This window comes from Clytia hemisphaerica, unplaced genomic scaffold (genome assembly GCF_902728285.1).
Source record: "Clytia hemisphaerica strain Z4C2 unplaced genomic scaffold, Clytia hemisphaerica genome assembly, whole genome shotgun sequence".
Taxonomy (NCBI): Eukaryota; Metazoa; Cnidaria; class Hydrozoa; order Leptothecata; family Clytiidae; genus Clytia; species Clytia hemisphaerica.
Genome location: NW_027104207.1, coordinates 575,614 through 596,875, shown reverse-complemented (window position 1 = coordinate 596,875; position 21,262 = coordinate 575,614). Strand labels below are relative to the sequence as shown.

The following is a 21,262-nucleotide window of genomic DNA, read 5'->3' as shown; positions in this document are numbered from 1 at the left end:
TCTTCAGACATAAGTACCACTATCAAGAATGTTGCGCAACGGCTTCTAATGAAAGTGGTGGGAGTTGTCGATGTACCAGCTGCAGCTGCTGATTTTATCAACACAGGAGGACACCTTTATCATTCCACGAATCTTACCCAAAGAGTTGGTTTGAGTGGTTACCCAGTTGAACTCTAAAAAATCAAATGGCAGTGAATACGCTACCGTTGAAAACGCCTTTAGACAAATTTCTTCGTCAAGAGCGACGTGAAGAAGATCCTGAAATGACTCTTTATGACTGGGCCAAGAAATGCAGGTGTAATTACCCCTGTGGACGTGATCATATTCCTTTATTCACTGGGACTGACGTGAAAACCAATATGGCCACTTTCTGAAGACTGTTGCAAATCTCAACTCATGATCTATTCAAAAGGAACGTGGGAATCGCCTGAGGATCTCAAGGATGAAGATGAACAATTTTCAGATGCACTTGCTGCATTTCTCAACGATGATCCGGATTGTCCCGACTTCTTGAAGGAAATTATTATATTATCAAGCTTAAATATGACAAAAAACAAGAGAGGGAAAAGGCGTAGAAACAGAAACAGAAAACGATGAAAATCAAATCCAAGAAAGTCAAGATGTGCAGCTAAGTCAACCAGCATCTCAAGATTCTCAGCAGTCATCTCAAGATTCAAATTATAATGATTTGAGACTAGGTGAAGCACTACTGAGAGATATAAGGCTCAACAACAATGTGAATTTTGATTCTATTATGGGAGAAGCTAATCTTTTCGATGGAGGTCCTGAATTTGATTGGAATGCCTATGCAAAAGAATGCTTTGGTTCTGACGATTGGCCGAGAATACCAAAACTTGGCTTCAGGACAAATATGAAGAAGTAGAGGAAAGAATTACCACTCATCTTAACAACTACAATCTTCCAGATATCAATCTGTTGTATGCTAATCCTTTGCAGCGTGTCATAATTGCTATGAATCTAGAAAAACTTCTCAGTGTTGCTGCAGGTACTGATAATTCGGAACCTTTACGACTTCTTGTTCAAGGCTATAGAGGTACTGGTAAAACTTTCACGATCAACGCAATCACCTATATTACTAGGAGGTTATTCAGACGCAATGGATCTACTCTCAATATTGCACCAACTGGTGCTGCTTCCAATTTAATTCCAGATGGGCGAACTCTACACAGCACTACACCAATTCCTTTTATGACAAAAAGGAAAGAAGTACTGTCGACATTACAAGTCATCCAATGAACAGCCAGCAGAAAAGAAAATTACAACACTGATTGGATTTAACAATGAAACCCAAAATCATGGTTTGTACACGTTGAACATGGACGAACGATCTATGTACTCTCCGAGGTTGTTGGCATGGTGTAACCAAAGATTTATGGAAGCAACCGAGGACTTTGAGAAAGATTTTGGGATATTCCAGTCGTAAACTTCTTTGGGGACCTCGGGCAACTAGGGCCCCATTGAAGGGAACGATTTTTTATTCAACCAAGTAAAAAACCTACCCCAGAAAACTTGAAAGGACATGCAATTTATAGAAGTTTTAAAAAATGTGTTTTATTAACGCAAACCATGCGCCAAAAACCTGATCAAAAGACCCTTCTTGAACGACTCCTGCGAATACGTTCCGGAAATATACCCCAACAAGATTGGCTCGACATTAATTCAAAGTACGAACCAAATATGACTCAGAAAGAGAGAGAAGACTTTGACAACGGTCGTGTTATCACTCTAAATGAAACTTTGGCAAGAAGTATTTGATGAGAACCGTGAAAAACTTTCAAGATTGCGTGTTCTGTGGCCACGATCCCCTGCACAGAGGCAGAGGAACATGTCAATAAAACAAGTGGTCAAAAGCAAATGGGACAAATACCAGGAATTTCCTTCATTGCTGTCGGTTGTCCTGTTATGCTTACAAAGAACCAAGGTCCTTGACTACTTTTGGTTTGAATAATGGAGCAATCGGCACAGTAATCGCTATTCTCTACCCAGATGGGTGCTGTCCACCATCACCACCAGATGCTATTATTGTTCATTTGAAGGTTATAATGGACCTGTTTGGAATGAAGAACATCCTAAATGGGTACCGATTGTCCCAATGAAGTCTAGATGTGACGCTCATCAAAGCTGTTCGCGCACTGGATTTCCACTACTTGCTGCATATAGTATTCCTATTGCTAAAAGTCAAGGAATGACGATTGGAGAAGGTGGTAAACCAGCTACGCACATGCGCGTTAAATTACAGCAGAAAACTTTCATGGAATCTTTATCGTTAGGCACTACCTATACAGCTCTCAGTAGAGTAGAGTCCGACAAAAGGTGGTGTCTTGTCGATGAAGTGCCCATGGATCGTTTAATGGTTATCAAACAATCATAGTGGATGCCTGGTAGAATAGAAGAGGAGAAAAGACTGAAAGGGATGTCCGATCAAATTGTAGCTGACTCTGTTCATTATATGGATGGTTCCGATTCCTATCTAACTCTTTAAATGCGTTTGACGAGTTTTGTGATGATGGAATAACGTCAACTGTATGTGAAAAGAATGATGCCAGTTGCCCATGTTTACTGTTGCAAATCACGTCATTCAAATTAATTTTTCACTTAATACTGTACAAAAAGCCATTCAAATTTACAACAATGCAACCTTACTGCTCTTTCCAGGTCACATTTCCGCATAGAAAATCTCGTCAAAGAAAATGTTTCGTCGTAAAGTTTACCATATTTTCCAAAATAATACTTTCTAGTATAATAATTTTCAAAAAAAAGCCAATCTACGTGCTCCATTAAATTTCCATATTAACCTGTAATAACCTTTAAAATGATTCACTCTTTGACGATTTATTTTCTCGCTGTAACCTCCTTGTCACAGATTAAGTTTGTTGTGTGCCTATTTTTTAGTTTGGACAGTTTTGTCCCGAAAGCATATGAAAAAAAAACTTCGGAAAAAATCCCTGAAAAGACAACTTCTTGCTATTCGACCTAAAACATATTTTCAATAGATTCTTTGACATGTATGATATAAAAGGTAAACTTTTAGAATGAAATAACTATGTTGCTTTAGCCATCTGGTTTTTTATCCTCAAAATAGAGAGAAATAGAGGTTTTTACCATGTAGTGGAATCAACGCTGTTATTTTGTTGGGCAAGCGGAGGGGTATGATAGATTTAGCTGAGAAACGCTAACTTGATCCTTGATGAAAAGGCTTATAGCAAATGCTTGACCTGCCAACTATCTATCAAATTAAGAGCTTCATTCAAAGGAGGACTCGCCTTATCAAAGTCGTACTCGTAAATAGGGATCTACATAGAATCCCGGCGCCATAAAAAACAAACATATAGTGTTGTTGCTGAAACAAGCTTTGTGCATAATAGGGAAATGCGGAATCCCGGCCGGCGCCAGAAATCAATGACTCAGTATTTAGCTGCTGTCAGCACTACTTGTTTTAGCCTATGGAATAAAATTCCCCTTGTACGACTAATTATTGTTTGCAAGTCAACTCCCTTGGATAACCATTGAAACACATTTGTTTGTAAATTTTGTATGGGCACTATGAATCATCACTATTTGGCGTGGCTAAGGGCTGACTGTGAGGGGAGTAGGGAGGTCAGCCGTGATGATTCAAATTTCTTCTGACATGACTTATTAATCCAGACGTATATGACAATGCTTTATAATAGTATTCTTTTTCTATTTTAGGTTGGTGCGAATTCATCCACAACAGCAAAATTTACTCAAGTTTGATCTTACTTTCTTATTGCTCTTTATACTTCATAAAAGTGTCTAAAAGTGAAAATCGGCCAAATCGTATGAGGTGGTACTTCATGCATATCTCTGAACTGGAGTGACATTTTTCAAACAACAATTTTGCATTTCTGACGATATGTTAAAAAGTTAACTTAAACAAATTTGTTTACTTATAGATTTCCTGGGCTATCTGTTCTGCTGTATAATGAAGCTATAAATTGCCACTTACGACATTCGAAATTGTTTAATTCACCCAAGATTGATCACACTTTCTTACTGAACGCTCATTGGTTCTTCATGTTGAAGTGAGTATTCTGAAGTTTTATAACAACCAAGTTATATCTTCTTAATGATTTTTTAAAAACGAATCTGAAATTATCTGTTCGCTCAGTCTGACCGGAGGAAATTGACCTGACCGCCAATCTTTGAAGAAGAGTCTCCTAGACATCAGTTCTCCCAGCTATGAAGTTATCTAGAGCGGGAGGGGAATATAGATATTATCAAGGGACTATTCACTCTTTTTAAACTTTTTAAAATACTTTCAATTGTTTTTTTTTATTACAGGTTTCTACTCTAGCACGGTGGATGAGCATGTTACGACGTCTATCAAAGCCAACGACGCCCAAGATAAAATTTTATAAATAGCTGTTATTTTTATGAATTGGGGAAAATAATAAATTGAAAGTAAACTTTTAACTAGTCAATTTCCTGCTGTGTTCCGGGGGGGGGGTGAGATACTACGTTTGCGAGGTGAAGTATATGTCCGAGCCAAAGTTAGAAAAATCAACCCTTTGAGAGACTGAATTTTGCCGCTGTTGCGACAATTCAAGGGACTACTTTTCTATTTTTTACTCAATTACCAAATATTATAACTTTTTAAGGGAATTGATTTTGAGAGACTTTCGAGGGTTTTAAAAAGGAACCATTTAGCACATAACCGACACCCATTTTGTCCATGTACCCCCCCCTCCTCCTCCACACGTGGTGTATCTACCATTTCGGGAGTATGTATTAAGTCAAAAACATAATAGAAAAATGTCCTTCTAACCTTGACCACAGAGCCAATTTTACAGTGGAATAGCATTATTTATCTTTTCTCAACCGGGACAGAATTCGAGAGATCTTTCGCCACCGGACACGAAGTTTGAGCATATTTTTCCAGTGGGGTGGAGATCCCTGTGACACAAGGGTGTTTTAAAAATATCTACTCGATCTACTTTATTTTTATGTGATTTTTTGTGTACATGTTTTTTTTATAAGCAATTGTATGCCCCTTGGTCAGGCTATTGTATGCTTAAGTTCTTTAAGCATCCAGGCATATCTTATGCTTATTATATGCTCATGATTCACCTCGACCCAAGTTTGTAGTGAAATTTCAGAAAAACGTACGTGCTTGAAGTTTTGTAAAGATTTGTTCAGATTTTGGGGGCAGTGGAATGTAGGAAACCTTGGAAAGTCTTATTTTTACTTGACCTCTACCAAACCTTTTTAAATAGATAAAAATGACAACTGGAAAAAAATATTTTAGGCTGACATATATGCTTATGTTATGTTTAGGAATCCTGCAAATCTGAGCTTCATATGCTTATAAGCGCTATGCTTAAAAAAAAACATGTACTTGATTGTTTCGCGTAACCCCCCCCCTTCCTCTTTAGACCTCACGGTAGATCGTAAAAGTATGTAAAAGATTTCTTTTTTAGTTTGTTATAATGGACTGTGCAACTTCTTCAGCCATATGTTGGTAGAATCGAGTGCATTCAAAATTTGATAGTGTTTTTTGTTCAAAATCCACCAAACTAAATTCCCGCCAAATTTCTGCCTTTTGGTAGGTCACGTACGTGATTTCAAACCAGAAACCTACATTTATACAGATTTATGTAACATTGAAAAAACATTCGATTTTCGTAATGCAACAATAATGAAACTCCGAAAATTCGAATGTTTTCTTACATAATGGTTTGTTGCAACAAGTTATGTATTGCAACAAGTTATGCAACTCAGCGAAAATCTATAATTATGTAAGAAAACATTCGAATTGCAATGTTGATTGAAAGTTTGATGTCAAATTGAAATTTATGTCATTCTCAGTTCAGACAGCACCCAGTCAACACCAACCACCAACGGAGATATATCATGGAAGAACAACAACTTCAAGCACGTATGTTTTATTTCAAACTATTATTTCCTTTGCTAGAAATAATGTACTCTTAAATTCAAAGATCATTTGTTCGGTTGACTGGAAATAGAATAGACTATTTTTAAGAGCAAAGCATAAGGTTCCCTTACCAGCACCTTTACTATTTTCAAATTATTCTCTAAGATCAATCGTCAAGTAAATTATTAGTATTTTTATAGCGTATCTAATCTGAATTATGATTGTTCTTTTAGAATTGGCGCAGAAACAAGCCCAAAAAGTTGCTAAGCAGGAGGAGGACCGTCTAAATGAGGCAATGGGTAAGGCTTTTTTTAATTGATTGACGACTTCACATATTTCATAAAAAGGAGTTTTTGCATTATTTAAGTCACCAAAATGATACTTTGAAAGTTTTGCAAATACTTCTACCAACTATTACCAATTAATCACCATTATAATAGGCCATATTTTAAGGAACATATTCGCTTGGCTTAGTTTTAGTGTAAGAAATTGTGAAGGAGAAGAAATTATGCTGTATTATGCGGAAATAAATAACGAAACAGCAATACAATTATTTTTCAGCATTATGGTTCTCTGCTTATTCGGCGTCGAAACCAACCAACAACAACAACAACAACAACAATTTCAATTACCACCAGCGTCACCAACGAGGAGGGCAGAAAAGGAAAATAGAAAACGAGGAGGACAGGGACGTGAGGGAATTCGGATCGTGGGTGGCTCGGGGTGGGTTTTTCGAAAACTCAACAGAGAAAGTGGTGGACGAGCAAAAAGGTATTTGCATTAATATCATTCATTTATTCTATACAATTTTCTTTCACTTTTAAAAGAGCCCTCGTTTATGGAAATCAAGAACATTGGAACTTTCGCCTTGTCATTCTATAATGAAAGTAACAGTGATACATTATATATATATATTTTTTTGTAGCTCGTGCATACGTTCGGTATGCACGACAAAAAAAGAAGATGGGGCACAGCCACACCGACACGCACTTGGAGTTCGGCCGCTGGGTAAAGACCGGTGGCCAGTTGTATGGGTACTCCCATCATGGAAGCCACAAGAAGAAGAGAACCTAGGTAAACAAAATTTTTGTAATATTTTTTGTCATCGATACCTTTTTAATCAACATTCAGTTTAATACTAAAAAGGTTAACTAAGTTGCTTTCTTACCTAACTTTCCAGTGTCTTGACTATGAAATTATAGAGTGTTGATTATTAAGGTGTCTATGGTTGTAGTATTAACATATTTTATGCCTAGGATTTTTTCTTCTTGTGTCTTCCTTCAATGAAAAAAGTCCCATACACTGAAAATTCTATTTGTGCCTTTGCCCCATCTTCTTCATTATAAAGCTCATCCACCACTTTTTTTGTTGAGTTTTCGAAAAATAAAATACTCAGAGTTTTCTACATGATTACCCTCCTCGTTGACGTTTTACTTTACCACGATTGAAATTGTTGTTGTTGTTGTTGTTGTTGTTATTACATTCCTAAAAATAGCTGAGCTGAAATTTAAACTAATCTTAACCCTCTGGCCTTCATTCGTTTTCATTTATAAGCGGTAGAATGTTTTTTTTTATAATGTATATGTTTTACAGTATGATATATTTTCCATTTTCAAATAATGAATCATAAGAAATTCTTAACAACTTAGCTAAAATTGAGTTTTTGTTGACTCTTGTTGACTGGGTGCACATGATTTTATTTGAAGAATGACTTCTCTTTTTTCCTGTTCTTTTTTTGCAAATTTTTTTGTCCATGAATGAAATGACATGACGTAAGATACATGAGTTTAATATATGGTTTGATACGTTATTTAATATTTAATTTTAAGTTGGAAAAGGTTATTATAGTAATGTTGATGTATATTTACAATTATTTTTAATTTATTCAAATTATTTATTCAAATTATTTAAGAAGAATTAAAATCTATTCTAAAATGTAAAAAAAAATTAATTTCACACTTTTTGACTTTTTGAGTGGCGATTTGAAAAATTTAGCGGTCGAATGGCAGTATCAATCAAAACCTGTTATTATCGTTCTCACAATTTAAAAATCCCTTAATCAAATCGATCTGATTGGTTGAAACTCAAAATTATGATCTAATGGGCCTATGCTATATTACCTGTCATACACATACTCAATTCAAAAAAAAAATACGAGATTCTTTTTAGCAAGCCACCCCTCTTATGATACGAATAGCCCCAACATTCACATGCCTAACATAACTGGTGGGCGGGTTTGGGGCGTCTGTAGAATCCCTTTCGCTTTGCGAACACGAGACTCGTTCTCCGTGCGTAACCCCTTTTACGATTGATAAACCTGAACTTTAAAAGTCTCAGTTCGCTCCGTACTAGAAATGCATGCAATTGGGTTAGTATTCAACCTCGTCCCCGTGTATCCCAGGCTTTATTTACGTTACGGATTGACGCCAGAGAATATTATCTAGTGCTATGTCAGTTAGCATAAAAAAGCTGACGGGCTTTAAAGAATTCTGCGGTTAGTATTTCACTAGCCTGGGGACCAACAAAGGATTTTTGAGAGACTGGATGACGCGTCACGCAAAGCAAAGTTCAGACAGAAGCAGGCTTAAGTCTAGTATTATAAAAAGAAGGTTTAAATTGAAATTAAAAAGTCGACTCTGGGAGGGGATTGTTGTCTACAGTAATAGTGTCGTAATAGATTTATCTGAACTGAAAGTGAAGTGATCTAAATCCCAAAGTATTTACATGGTTTGATGTGTGCTAAATATATTTTTTTATAACTAATGTATGAAACTTTGAAAAAAGTAAAATTAAAAGGTTCTAACGCATGTAAATGCATACTTGTAGGCTTTTTAGTAATAAAACAACTAACTTTGAGTATATCTGGTTTAACCACCAACACGATAGACTTCAAGCGTTTTTATAATATATACACAATTTAGTAATTTTAGGAAAAAAGATAATCATTCCTTACAAAGTTTAGCCCCCTAGATAAAAATTAACAAAAGTTAGGTAGTACAATGTTCGTATGATGCTTCATGCGGACATTTGATATGAGTTTTGTGGTATTTCCAATTAACTTGATGTGTTAAATGGCATTAGAGATTGGTGCATATGTATTTCAAAAAAATTCCCAAGAAGATATATATTGATTTGATCAGTACTCATTTCAGAAAAAAGCTCTTTCAATACAATAAAGTCAATTTTAAAAACAGTTTTAATACCAGCTTAAACAGTGATCAGCGGATAATATTTGATCTCAGTTGATGCACCAGCATTGCAAAATGCATCACAATCTATGTTGGAACAGGTAACCTGTTTTTTACCATTGAAGAAAATCTTAGTATCACAAAAATTTTATTTGACGTCAGAACAGAAAGGTTGTCTTTTTCGATTTTTTCAAAAATGGAGAAATTTTAACAAATCTACAAAAATATGAGAAAAAGCACCATATTTTAACAAAAAATGAAATCACCTGCCAAAATGTAACCGAACAGGATTGTGTTAAATATAGCGGTAAAATGAGGATTGAGTGTCAAAAATGGCAGAGAACACTGCATTATGCATGCACCGGATTAACGACTTGATCGTGTTAAAAAAAGAATGACATTTTTGGTGTTTTTTGTTGATAAATTTCAAACAGCTATGATTTGTGATAAATTGTGGCTATCAAAGAAAGAAAAAAATCCCAAAAGAGAAATATACTCAATTTTTTGTTCAGAAAAGAACGAAGTCTGTAGTGTAATTGGGCGGCGTTTAAAAAGGGTTTGAACTGTGTTAAAAAATGCGGCTAATTTTCACTGCGGCTAACCATGACAAGCTCACTTGAAAGCCCTATAACTTCTTTACGGATGAAGGAAGCAAGTCAAGATTTCGGGGATACCCTGGTAAAGGACTGAAGAAACCATATGAGTGAAGAAATTTGGCTCAATTTGTTAGTATTTGTGGTTTATTTAAAAAAAACAATATCCTTTAACAAAAAGCATGTTTCGCTTAAAAGGTAATATGAAATTAAGCGGGAATTATTGGAAAATAGTCATTTCAGATATAGAAATATGATATTTGATCAAACTGTAACCCAAAATGTGAAATTTTGTGGCTTTTAAGAGATTGTCTTTGGTAAGTAAATATTAGCTTATTGAGTATTACATTAAGTTTTAAAAATTAAATTTATCAAACATCAGAGCATGCAGTTCAAAATTTATTTATTGTATCGATTTAGTGAAGTTTAGTGGCTACTCAAATTTTATGCGATACATCTTATCACATCTCTTGAAAGAAAGTGATAAAATGTGGTTTTCTATCATATAGGATGTAACATTTTTTTACATAATAAATTAACTGTATTTATGATGTAAAAACTGCCAGTATGGATTTCATGTAACTTACGCCGAAGATCTTCGGCGTACAACTGAAAAGTTTTTGGCGCATTGGCGTAAGGGTACTTACAAAGATTGTTTGATTTTCAGTTGGCGTAAAGTAATAATTCCAGCTCGGCGTGAATGACTCCATAATCCATCGATTTTTAGCTTTCATTTGGCTAAATTTGCTTTCGCTCGCTTACGCTCGCGTCAATTTCTTAATCATGTTGGCGCATGCGCCTCTTTTCCAATCTTGCACCCTTATTGAAAAATTGAATGTTTGTACAAGGCTTGGCGTGAGGCTTGCTGTACGGAAAAATATCTTCGGCGCGAGATTTCGTGGAATCCATACTTAAAAAGTGATTATATTCAAATTATTTAAGAAGAATTTAAATCTATTCTAAAATGTAAAAAAAAATCAATTTCACACTTTTTGACTTTTTTTAGTCGCGATTTGAAAAATTTGGCGGTCGAATAGCAGTATCAATCAAAACCTGTTATTATCGTTCTTACAATTTAAAAATCCCTTAATCAAATCGATCTGATTGGTTGAAACTCAAAATTATGATCTAATGGGCCTAAGCTATATTACCTGTCATACTCAATTCAAAAAAAAATACGAGATTCTTTTTAGCCAGACACCCCACTTATGATACGAATAGCCCCAACATTCACATGCCTAACATAACTGGTGGGCGGGTTTGGGGCGTCTGTAGAATCCCTTTCGCTTTGCGAACACGAGACTCGTTCTCCGTGCGTAACCCCCTTTACGATTGATAGTTTTTGTATCAATAAATTAGCCATGGAACCAGAAACTGGCCCACCTATCTCTCTCCAATTAATCTTTGACCATCTGGAATATTATGTTAAAAAGGTATATAATCTTAGAAGAGAAGGTAATCTTGTTGTTTTCAAAGTCCTAAAAGGAGACATAGAAGAAGAATTTCCACTCACCATCAAAGCCAATAACAAGATAAGCAAACATTTTGTTAGAAAATATGACCCCATTGAAAATTACATCATTCAATGTAAAAAGTGTCTGAAGTTTGGCCATGTACAATCCACTTGTAAACAAAAAACTCCTTGTGTAGCTGGTGTGGAAAAGAAGAATGCAGAAAAAAATGCAATCAAAAAAAGTGTGCTAACTGTGGGAAAAACCATTCTTCCTTTTATAGAGGTTGCTCCATTTACAAGAGCCTAGTGGGGAAAGCTACCATCACAACACAAGACAGACAAAGATCTTCCAAAATTTCAGCCATAAACAACTCTGTCAAAGAAGTAAAAAGTTCATATTGTCAACTAGAAAAATCACATGCACAGGTTGCAAACTTTGGCAAAGAATCTGAATCATTAAAAACCAGTGTCAATAGCTGTACAGAAGGAATGGGTCTAGTCAAATCCCAAGTAACAGAATTAGCCACTCTTCTGGAAAAAATCACAGTAAACACGGAAACTCTCTTTGCAAAATTTTCAACTCTCGAGAAAAGTGTCACGAAAGTAAACAATGTAATCAACTCAATATCTTCACGACTAGAAAAAGTTGAAAATCAAAACAAAATCATTTTTGAACACCTAGAAGACATAAAAGACAACTATGTCACCAAAGAAATCCTTTCTTCTGAACTCTCTTCTGAAATCCTATCTCTTTCCCAAAAATCTGTAAACCTTGAATCTTTCTCTTTAATCCTCTTTGAAATTTGCTATGCCATCGAACAACAGAAAATGACAACCCACCTAGAAATCTGTTTCCACATTCAATCCATCCTAAAAAGACATAATAGCAACTTCAATAAAGAAACTTTCATGCAGTCAATAGAAGAACTAGAAACAACCTCTCTACTAATCCAAGAATCCCCAATTACTTCTTCTTCGCCATAATGATGACCCTAAAAATAATCCAATTAAACTTCAATGGATATAAATCTAAAAAACAAGACCTGAAAACACTTTTAACAGAGGAAAGACCTGACATTGTCTGTCTTATTGAAACAAAACTGATAAATAAAGAAAACATCAACATTAAAGGATACACATCTATAATGAAAAACAGAAAGGACAGAAGGACTTTAAGATCCTATGGAGGGGGTACAGCAATTTTATCAAGAGAAGACATAGCCCATGATCACATAAGGAAATTCCAAATACTATTAATTAAAATCTTCCCAGACTCTCAAAACATGCAAAAAATTTTCAATCTTTGCTGTTGTTACTTTCCACCAACTTTCACAGCTAATCCAGAAACTTTAAAACTTCTCTTTCTTCCTAATTCAATAATCGTTGGAGACCTAAATTCCAAACACCACTCTTGGGGTAGTCTTAAAACAAACTCTAGAGGTACAACCTTCAGAGAACTATTTGATAATAACGATTTCGAGACATACATGATGCCACCAAACTATAAAACTAAGAAAGGTGAATTTAAAGAAGTTATCCAACAAATAGTTACTTCTCCAGACAGATTTTTCCAAATTAATGATATTACTTCTTAAAATCCATCGGCTCTGACCATTTACCTGTTTCTTTCTCTTTCTTTGATCCTTCTGCTCCTAAAAAATCTAAATTTGTTAAATTATATCACAAATTAAACATGGACACAGCATCCAGAATCATAAATCAATTCTCTTGTGAGAAAGTCTTTGGTACTAAAAAAGTAGAAGAAAAAACTAATAAATTAATGAATATTCTCCGAGAAATTGATAAACATGTCCCATTTAAGAACATACCTAACAAAAACCAGGGAATGTCCATGGAATGGAGAAAATTAATCAAAGAAAGAAGAAGTACTATCAACCTGCTAAGAAAATATAAAAACAATAATTTTCTTAGAAACAGGAAAACAGAATTAAACAGGCAAATCAAAACTGAAATTCAAAAGAGTAACGATAAGAGATTTAATTTAATCAAAAAGAGGATGAACGAAAGGGAAACCACCAAAAAGACTTGGAATTATATCAAAACGATTTTAGATGGTGAGAAAATAAACACTCAACATGAAGACCAAATTTTTACTAAAGATGACGGCTCCAAGATTAAAAACAAACAAGACATTGCAGATGCCTTTAAAGAAAGACAAGAAAGTATCTTTCAGCCTAACCTATCAAATGATAGAAGACATAAGTACGTAGTTGACCACTGGTTCGAAAACACTCAATTCCACAGAAGAGAACGACACTCAATCTACGACATGTTAGACCCATTATTAACCAGGCACGAAATAGATGAAAAAATAACAGAACAAGAAGTAGCTTATGTTCTTAAAAGTCTAAAAACCCACAAAGCACCAGGTCATGATGCCATACAAAATAAACTTCTTTCCACACTTTCTTCACTTTTTAATGACTGGTTAAACAATTCCATTTTTCCAGATACATTAAAAACAGCCAAAATTACAATGATTCCTGAAGTAAAAAACACCAAGAAAATTTCCGACCACAGAGCTATAAGCCTTTTACCTGCCATATGTAAAATTTTTGAAAAAATCTTGGCTAATAGAATTAATAGTTGGGCTGAGGAAAATAATATTATAAATAGGGAACAGTCTGGCTTCAGAAATAAAAGAAGTACTGTAGATAACCTTTTCCTTTTATTAAATGACTTTCAAGAAGCAAAAATAAAAGGTGAAAGAATGCATGCTGTGTTTGTAGATTTCGAGAAAGCCTTCGATAAAATAAATTACTCTCTTCTTCTATTTAAACTAAACACTCTTGGAATCCCTAAATATCTTTTATATATCCTACATAGCTACTTAAAGGATAGGAAAGCATACATAAATTACTCCCATTTTAAATCTGACACTTTTTCTTTGAAGGCAGGAGTACCACAAGGCTCCATCCTATCACCCATTCTTTTTTCTCTCTTTGTCAGTGACATACCTAAACCAGTAAATAATAAAATTAAAATGTCTCAATTCGCAGACGACCTTGCTACTTGGGAAAGATACAAGAAAGCCTATGCTTCTGAACTAGATGAATATGTTGAGATCTTATTTGACTGGTTTAGCAAATTGGGCTTAGTGGTAAATATGGACAAAACTAAACACATAAATTTTGGTACAAGTAAAATGTCAATCTGGGTCAGAAATGTTAGACTCAAAAAAGATAATAAAATAAAATTCTTAGGCTTACAACTTGACAAACAATTAAATCTCATAACACACATTTTTGATAATATTAATAAATCTTACCACATATTAAACTTTCTTAGAACCCTTAAAAACCAATACCAAATGTCAAAGAACAAACTGTTAATGCTATATAAAAGTCTATTAAGATCAAGACTGGAATACTCACATATTTGTTTATTAAGTATCTCTAAAGCCCAACTATACAGAATGGAGAAAATTCAAAATCAAGCTCTGAGGATAATATTAGGGAGACCTATGAGAACAAGAATCGCAGACCTTTATCAGGAATCAAAAGTGTCATCAATAGAAGACAGACTAAAAACACTTGCAAAAAACTGGCTAACAAAAAGTGGTGGAGTTCTCCACCATCCTTTAAATATAAACAACTTCATATATCTTTATCTTCTTTTCTCATATACTTCCTTTTATTCTCCTTTTATTTCTCCTTTTCTTGTATTTACAATCATATACAAAAAATTTATTCTTTTATCTTATACAAAATATTTATTCCTTTGTGAAATCAAGTGCGTATTACTTATGGGTAATGAATCGACGGATCCTGCACTAATGTACGTCCCAGTTTTCTCAAAGGTAACGAATCGAGTGGGGATTGAACCCACGACCTCTCGCTTGCCGGGCGATTGCTCTCCCAACTGCGCTATCGGTTCGTTCCTTTATTTTCATAATCTTGATTAACTCATAAAAGTTAGTCCTTATTTCTTATTATGCACTTTAATATGCATTTTCAAGCATTCACTTTTATTACGTTCTAGTAATACTTTTTAAGTCATAGAGGCACAAGTTTTTTCCACCAAAAACATTTTATATGTACTTTTAGTACACCGTTACGTTATAGTAAACATTTTAACCAATTAAGTTAATATTATAAACCATATATATGTATAATATACATACCTTTCTTTTCTTTTATTAAATAGATATTTCATAAAATACATGCTTCTTCTTAACCTCAAATAAATAATAATATTAAAATCAATAATCTTCTAAAACCCTCTTAATCCCTATTTAAATTAAATCTTCTTTCTACCTCCATGTCTTTTCCATCTTACATATTTAAATTTTAATCAGAAATTCCACAAGTTCAGTAGGCTGGATACAGAAACTTAAGTAAACTAATTAAAATCCTCAATGGGTAAAGGTAGTTAAAAGAACTACAACTTCACAGATAGACTATTGTTGTTTTCCTTTCACGTTCGAACTATTTCACCCACCCTATTTAAGATCCTCACCTAATTGATAGCTGATCTCGTTTACATCAACATGTCTGGACAGCGTCAAGTAGATATTTCGGAAGATGAAAGAGTTGAAAAGTTTTTCAGGGAAGGTTGCTCTTGTAAGCAAAACTGTTACTTAAGCTTTACAAAGGATGATGCTAAGCAAATAAGGAATGATATGCTGGAGCTTGAGGATAAGGAACGTGATATGGCGATAATGGGCTTTCTTTTTACCCAAAAGCCCAAGACTGGTGACAAAATACAATTTTCTATCTGCGGGGTACATGTTTGTTGTAAGACGTTTCTCTTTTTGTACACTGTTTCAAAGACACTTTATTCCGCTATCTGCAACATTTTGATGAAAATGGTCCCACCCCACGCGTTCACGGAAATTCAAAGAGACTGCCTCATAACTTAATTGATCTGGTTAGTACAGAGAGGGCCAGGAATTTCATAGAAAATTATGCACTGGCGAACGCTATCTCTCTCCCCGGCCGTGTACCAAATTACCGTGACAGTGACGCCAAACTTCTTCTCATCCCGTCGTTCGAAACAAAAGAGAGTGTTTACAAATAGTACAAGGAATTGTGCATTGAGAACAATTTTGATTTTCTTGGACTAAGTTCGTTTGGTCATTTATGGAAGACGCAGCTACCGAATGTTCTTATCACAAAACCAATGGGTGATCTTTGCTGGGTGTGCCAACAAGGCAACGAGCGACTCTTGCGGTCGGTCTCATTTGAATGACAATGAGGATAACAATGAAGAAGACCACGACAAAGCCCAGGATGAGCAAACCACCCACATTATAGAAGCAACTCAAGAGGCTCGGTATTATCGGGCTCAGGTATTATTTTATTTCTTGTAATGAAACGCAAGGGGTCACTAGCAAGAGGGGAAAACCATCCATATATCGCAGTGCGTGAAGGGGGAATGGGGTTAAGCCAAAGCGTCCGTCCATTGTTTGAATGACGTAATTTACTTATGCTCTCTCTATTGCTTTACTATAGGAAAAAGAAAACGGCCTGAATAAGAGGCCGATTCACGTTTAGTTTTCTTTTGAATTTTTCCAAAATAACCCCTAGAATTCAAGACCAAATAGGACATAATGGCCTGTCATTCGACAAAACCACCTTCAATAGTACTTTGAATACTTGATTTCTAAGGTTTTCATAAAAGCATTCTTTAGAGAGAGGGAGGGGCGTTTTTTATCAAAAAAGTTTTAAAATAGAAATTTGAAAAATGAATTACAGTACCAATTTAAAAAAAATTATAGTTAGAGCACCCACAATCTAATACAAAACAGAACTGTTAATTTATCCTAATATGCAATAATTAAGTACGAAAAACAATTTAAATTCAAATATTTTTTTCTCATCAAGGTGGAAGAAGCAAGAAGACAGGCAGCAAACTTTGAAGATGCCTTTGAAAAACACGAACCTTGCTCATTCAAAGGCCTGGCCCATTACAGCTGGGATTATGCCCAGCAAACCCATTACCCATACAACCCACTTCAGCCGGGCCCGATTTTCTTCAAGACCCCAAGGAAATGTGGGATATTTGGGATATGCAATGACGGCATAAATCTGCAGTATAATTATCTTATTGATGAGATTTGTACAACAGGCAAGGGTGCCAACGCTACCATCAGCTACCTTCATCACTTTTTAGAAACTTATGGGATGGGGGAAACTGATGCTTATTTACATGCTGATAATTGTTCAGGTATAATAATGCGAATAAAATTCCAATTCCAATATTTAGTTCTTTAGATTTTCAAAATATCAAGCTTCAAATACAATAAGGTCGAAAAAGTTATTTAGATTTATTTGGCCTATTTTCCTTACTTTGAAAAATATTGAAATTGCTAAAAACTGAATCCAATAACATTTTACCTCATGAATCAATCCAAATTTTGATACCCATCAAAATAAATCCACTTCATGAGGCTATATTAATTTAATGTTAGGGCAGAACAAAAACTATCCATTCCTTTGGTATCTGATGTGGCGTATTTTGAACGGTTTTCATGAGAAAATTGAATACAGCTTTATGATAGCTGGACACACCAAATTTAGCTGTGACAGGTATTTTCTTATTCTCATAAAAATATGAAAGATTTTGAAGCTTAATTTTTCTAATTTTTTTGGACTTAATCCACAAATCTAGTTCTGCAGGCATATGGACGTTTCAAATGCAACAGTGACAAATTTCAGTTAAATAGAAGGGAATATTGAAATTGAAATTCATAACGCGGCCATCTATTGAATAAATTACTCCAAGTTTCTCCTCATACATTACTTTCACTCAGCCAGTAAAATGGATAACTTATTCTATCTCTAGGTAACAGCTGTGTTGTAAGAGACAAATCGATGTGATGACGTTATCATTAAAAAAATTTCTGCTGGAGTAATCAGTTATTCAAAAGACTGCCGCAATCTCCTAAACAACTATTTCCATGAATTGACATTCTCAAAATTTTAGCTATGACTTTAATTTGGCAAAAATCACAAAATTTGAAAATGAAAACCGCTCATTTCAAGGTGCTTTGGTAGCTTCAAAAAGAAATTACGTTCCGCGCGCGTTTCTTCAATTTATGAGAAAACCTTTTGCTGTGACGCAACGAAAATACCAAAGTGTCAACTAAACTGAGAAATTTGATACAGTTAACCAGTTGAACCAAATAATTAACAATAATTGCTTCTTATACGAAACATAATTTTTTTATGTTTACATTATTGACATTTTGACATTATAGCCATTTTGTTAGATGTTTTGAGAATTCTTGCAATAGTTTATCGTTCAACTTGGAGAAGGAGTGTTTGTAAACATAGAATTTATTTTCATAACCTTTATTTGGGGGGTCGGAATTAGGCAGGGCTGTCGGATTTAGGACCACTCACGCACGGTACGTCAAGTGTTATTGACAACATTTACCTCTCAATACAAAACTTTTTCTCCCAACTCAAATGGATAGAATATATGATAGCTATACGTAACTACACAACTGTGTAAAATAAAAGGACAGAGAAAAAAATCCTTCTAGTTTTATAGCCACTTATCATTTTCATTCTTTAAAAGACTAAGGCAGAAAAAAAGTTTTAAAGATTCCTAATCAACACAAAAATATATCATTTTTGAAGATTCAAAAACATCACAATATAAACAAAAGTTTTAAGACTCCTGATTCACAAAAAATAAAGCACTTTGATATTTGTAGAAAACCAATCCAAAACATTTTAAGGGAAATGTCTCCCCTAGCACTTACTTTTCTGTTTTTTTCCTTTCTTTTCGGTCCTGCTTGGACTACAATTTTCGAAAGCGAGGCTATACATTATGCCGGCAACCGAAAAAGATTAAAAGCGGCCAGCAAAAGAAAGGGACCCGGTATTTTGGCCGATTGAAAAAGCCGCTAAGACCGCTTCAAAGCCGCTTTCAGAAGTGATATTGACCGAACGGCCTAAGCGGGTAGAAAACCGGTACGGGACCGGTAAAAGAAAGTGCGGTACTTAGGCCGATCGGCTTTTCAGGTACTTAAAATCGCTTGGGGAGTCACATATATTCTCTCTACCTATAAACCTTAGTGAAAATGTGTGGTTTTTCAATAAAACCACAATTTCTCCCAGAATCTTACCAGCTTAAAGGTTCAATTAAAACCAAATAAGAATCACATAACATTTTTGCAGTAATGCACATTATTTAATTCAATAAAAGTGATCAAGTATGGCTTAAAATTGAATATTCTTACAAGCAGGTTCAGAAGCAGCCACCGAGGCAAAAACACGAAAAAGCCGTTCCCTTTTGCCAGCCAGGAGAAAATTTCTATAAAATGAACATAATCAGGTTGTCCGGAACGGCTCTAAATTTCCAGCTGGAAAATAAAAATATGCCTGGAAAATGGGACAAATTCCACGGGATTAGCTCTCAAAAAAAAAGTTTCAACCTTTTCCTTAAAATAGCCGTTCACATTTGCCACGAGCAGATTTACAAATTTATAGGAACGGCTCTCTATTTCCAGCTGGAAATAAAAATGCAAAAGTAACTGTCCCAAAATTGCCTAGAATGATTACAGTATTTAATGGGAACGGCACTGTATTTCCAGCTCGAAAAGAGGTGAAAATATAGCACTCTTGGCTCAGGCATTTGGTAGTCCTTCAAGTGACGATAGTTGCAGAGTATAACGCCATGAGAATCTATCACAGACGTACTTATTCAAAGGTCGAAAATCAAGTAGAAAGTTCGCAATAGGCCCTTCTGCGGAGAAAACACTACTTTAAAAGTCTATTTGAATTCTCCAAATCCGAATGTTCTGGATATTGGGAATTTTGAAGGCACTATTCGAACATTTTGATAGCATAGCAAAAAGAGCCCACCGGGTGCACTTGATCAAAACAGGATCAAGGATAGGACAGCCATACGGATATCTTTTTTCACACCTCAAAAGTCTCTCGAATGGGGTGTAGATTTATAAGTTAGTCTCTGAAGAAGAGGTTCTAAAATCACGAGAATCAAGATTTTCCCTCAGAAAGGGTCAAAATTCCCAGAAATCTCGAACAAAACTTGGTGAGAATCAACCAAAATTTTGGGGAAAATCTACCAAAATTTAGCGAAAGGTCTTTCCAAGGATTCCCAAAAAAAGAAAATTTTACCTCTCTAAGGGTCTATTTTCGGTTAGACTAATTAAGGTTTATCTTTTCCATGTATTTTTACAAAATAATCATAGAATTATATTGATAAGAGTACAATAAATTGAAAAATATCCAGGCGTCGAGAGTTTATGATGCATTACTTCCTTCATGAAATAGTCTGCGTTGAATTGTCGATCAGTCTTTAATACCCAAGTTAAAGTTTCAATGAAAGCAGAATACATGTTTTTTATAAGCATTGCACTTATAAGCATATCTAGACTCAGATATGGGGAAAAATTAAGCATATGGCAAGCATTGCTTGAGCCTGATTTTGGCTTTTTTGGCTGGAATTTCACGGATTTTCAGCATTTCCTAAATTTACGCTTTAGATTTAAGCATACACTCGAGCATTTTTTTCAGCCTTATCAAGCTTTCTACCTAAGCATCTCTGAGCCTGTTTTCGGATTTTTGTATGCTTCTAAAAAAAAATCATGTAATCTATAACCATTACAAGTTGGATTGTCTCTTTCGATCGTTTACCTTAATTTGTTCTCTGTCAATCAATCGAAATAGCACGATACTCTTTCTCCGATGGCAGTTTTTTCAAAGTATTATCACATTGTTATCATTTCAAATTTCGTTCAAGAACTCCAACGTATGGCAGCATATGTCCAGCATCCAGTTAACAGCTAAAATGGAAAGGGAATTGCTTCAATCATAAGCCATGATCTGCATGGTTAAAAGCAGGCGTCATGATGGATAGTTTTAATTTTCTACCAAGAAGGCCACACAGGATATCAATGGAGCTGATCGTATCGGATGATATGGTATGATGCGATAGAAAGGAAATAACAAAAGCTCTCCAATACTGTATGCTTTCCTTAATCAGTACCGCACTTTGCGTCGATCGAGTGATGCCAACCCGAGCGAGTGATGTCACTCAATCGGGCGATATTTTAGTCACCCGATTGATGGTACAATCACTTGATTGGGTTGTCGAAAAAAATAAAAACGTTTGTGGA

General features: G+C 35.0%; 2 protein-coding genes and 1 non-coding gene across 3 annotated transcripts in view; 1 reads left to right on the top strand and 2 right to left on the bottom strand.

Moving 5' to 3' along the window:
* LOC136815453 (N-alpha-acetyltransferase 50-like) overlaps positions 1-21,262 on the bottom strand; it is a 431,221-nt gene that overhangs the window by 130,512 nt on the left and 279,447 nt on the right. The window lies entirely within an intron of this gene.
* On the top strand, positions 5,821-7,319 carry LOC136815370 (uncharacterized). The gene is made up of 4 exons (XM_067071809.1): positions 5,821-5,917; positions 6,148-6,213; positions 6,476-6,685; positions 6,840-7,319. Exons 1-4 carry the CDS (start codon positions 5,893-5,895, stop codon positions 6,986-6,988), a joined length of 450 nt encoding a protein of 149 aa, XP_066927910.1. The 5' UTR covers positions 5,821-5,892; the 3' UTR covers positions 6,989-7,319.
* On the bottom strand, positions 14,973-15,045 carry Trnaa-ggc (transfer RNA alanine (anticodon GGC)). Its single transcript has one exon. It is a non-coding gene; the product is annotated as a tRNA-Ala (tRNA).

What these genes read in the sequence shown, in the direction of transcription:
- LOC136815370 (XM_067071809.1), top strand. Translation starts at nt 5,893, where the DNA reads ATGGAAGAACAACAACTTCAAGCAC. An exon ending in AGAACAACAACTTCAAGCAC is followed by an intron (nt 5,918 to 6,147) that starts GTATGTTTTATT and finishes TTGTTCTTTTAG; the next exon opens with AATTGGCGCAGAAACAAGCC. An exon ending in CCGTCTAAATGAGGCAATGG is followed by an intron (nt 6,214 to 6,475) that starts GTAAGGCTTTTT and finishes ATTATTTTTCAG; the next exon opens with CATTATGGTTCTCTGCTTAT.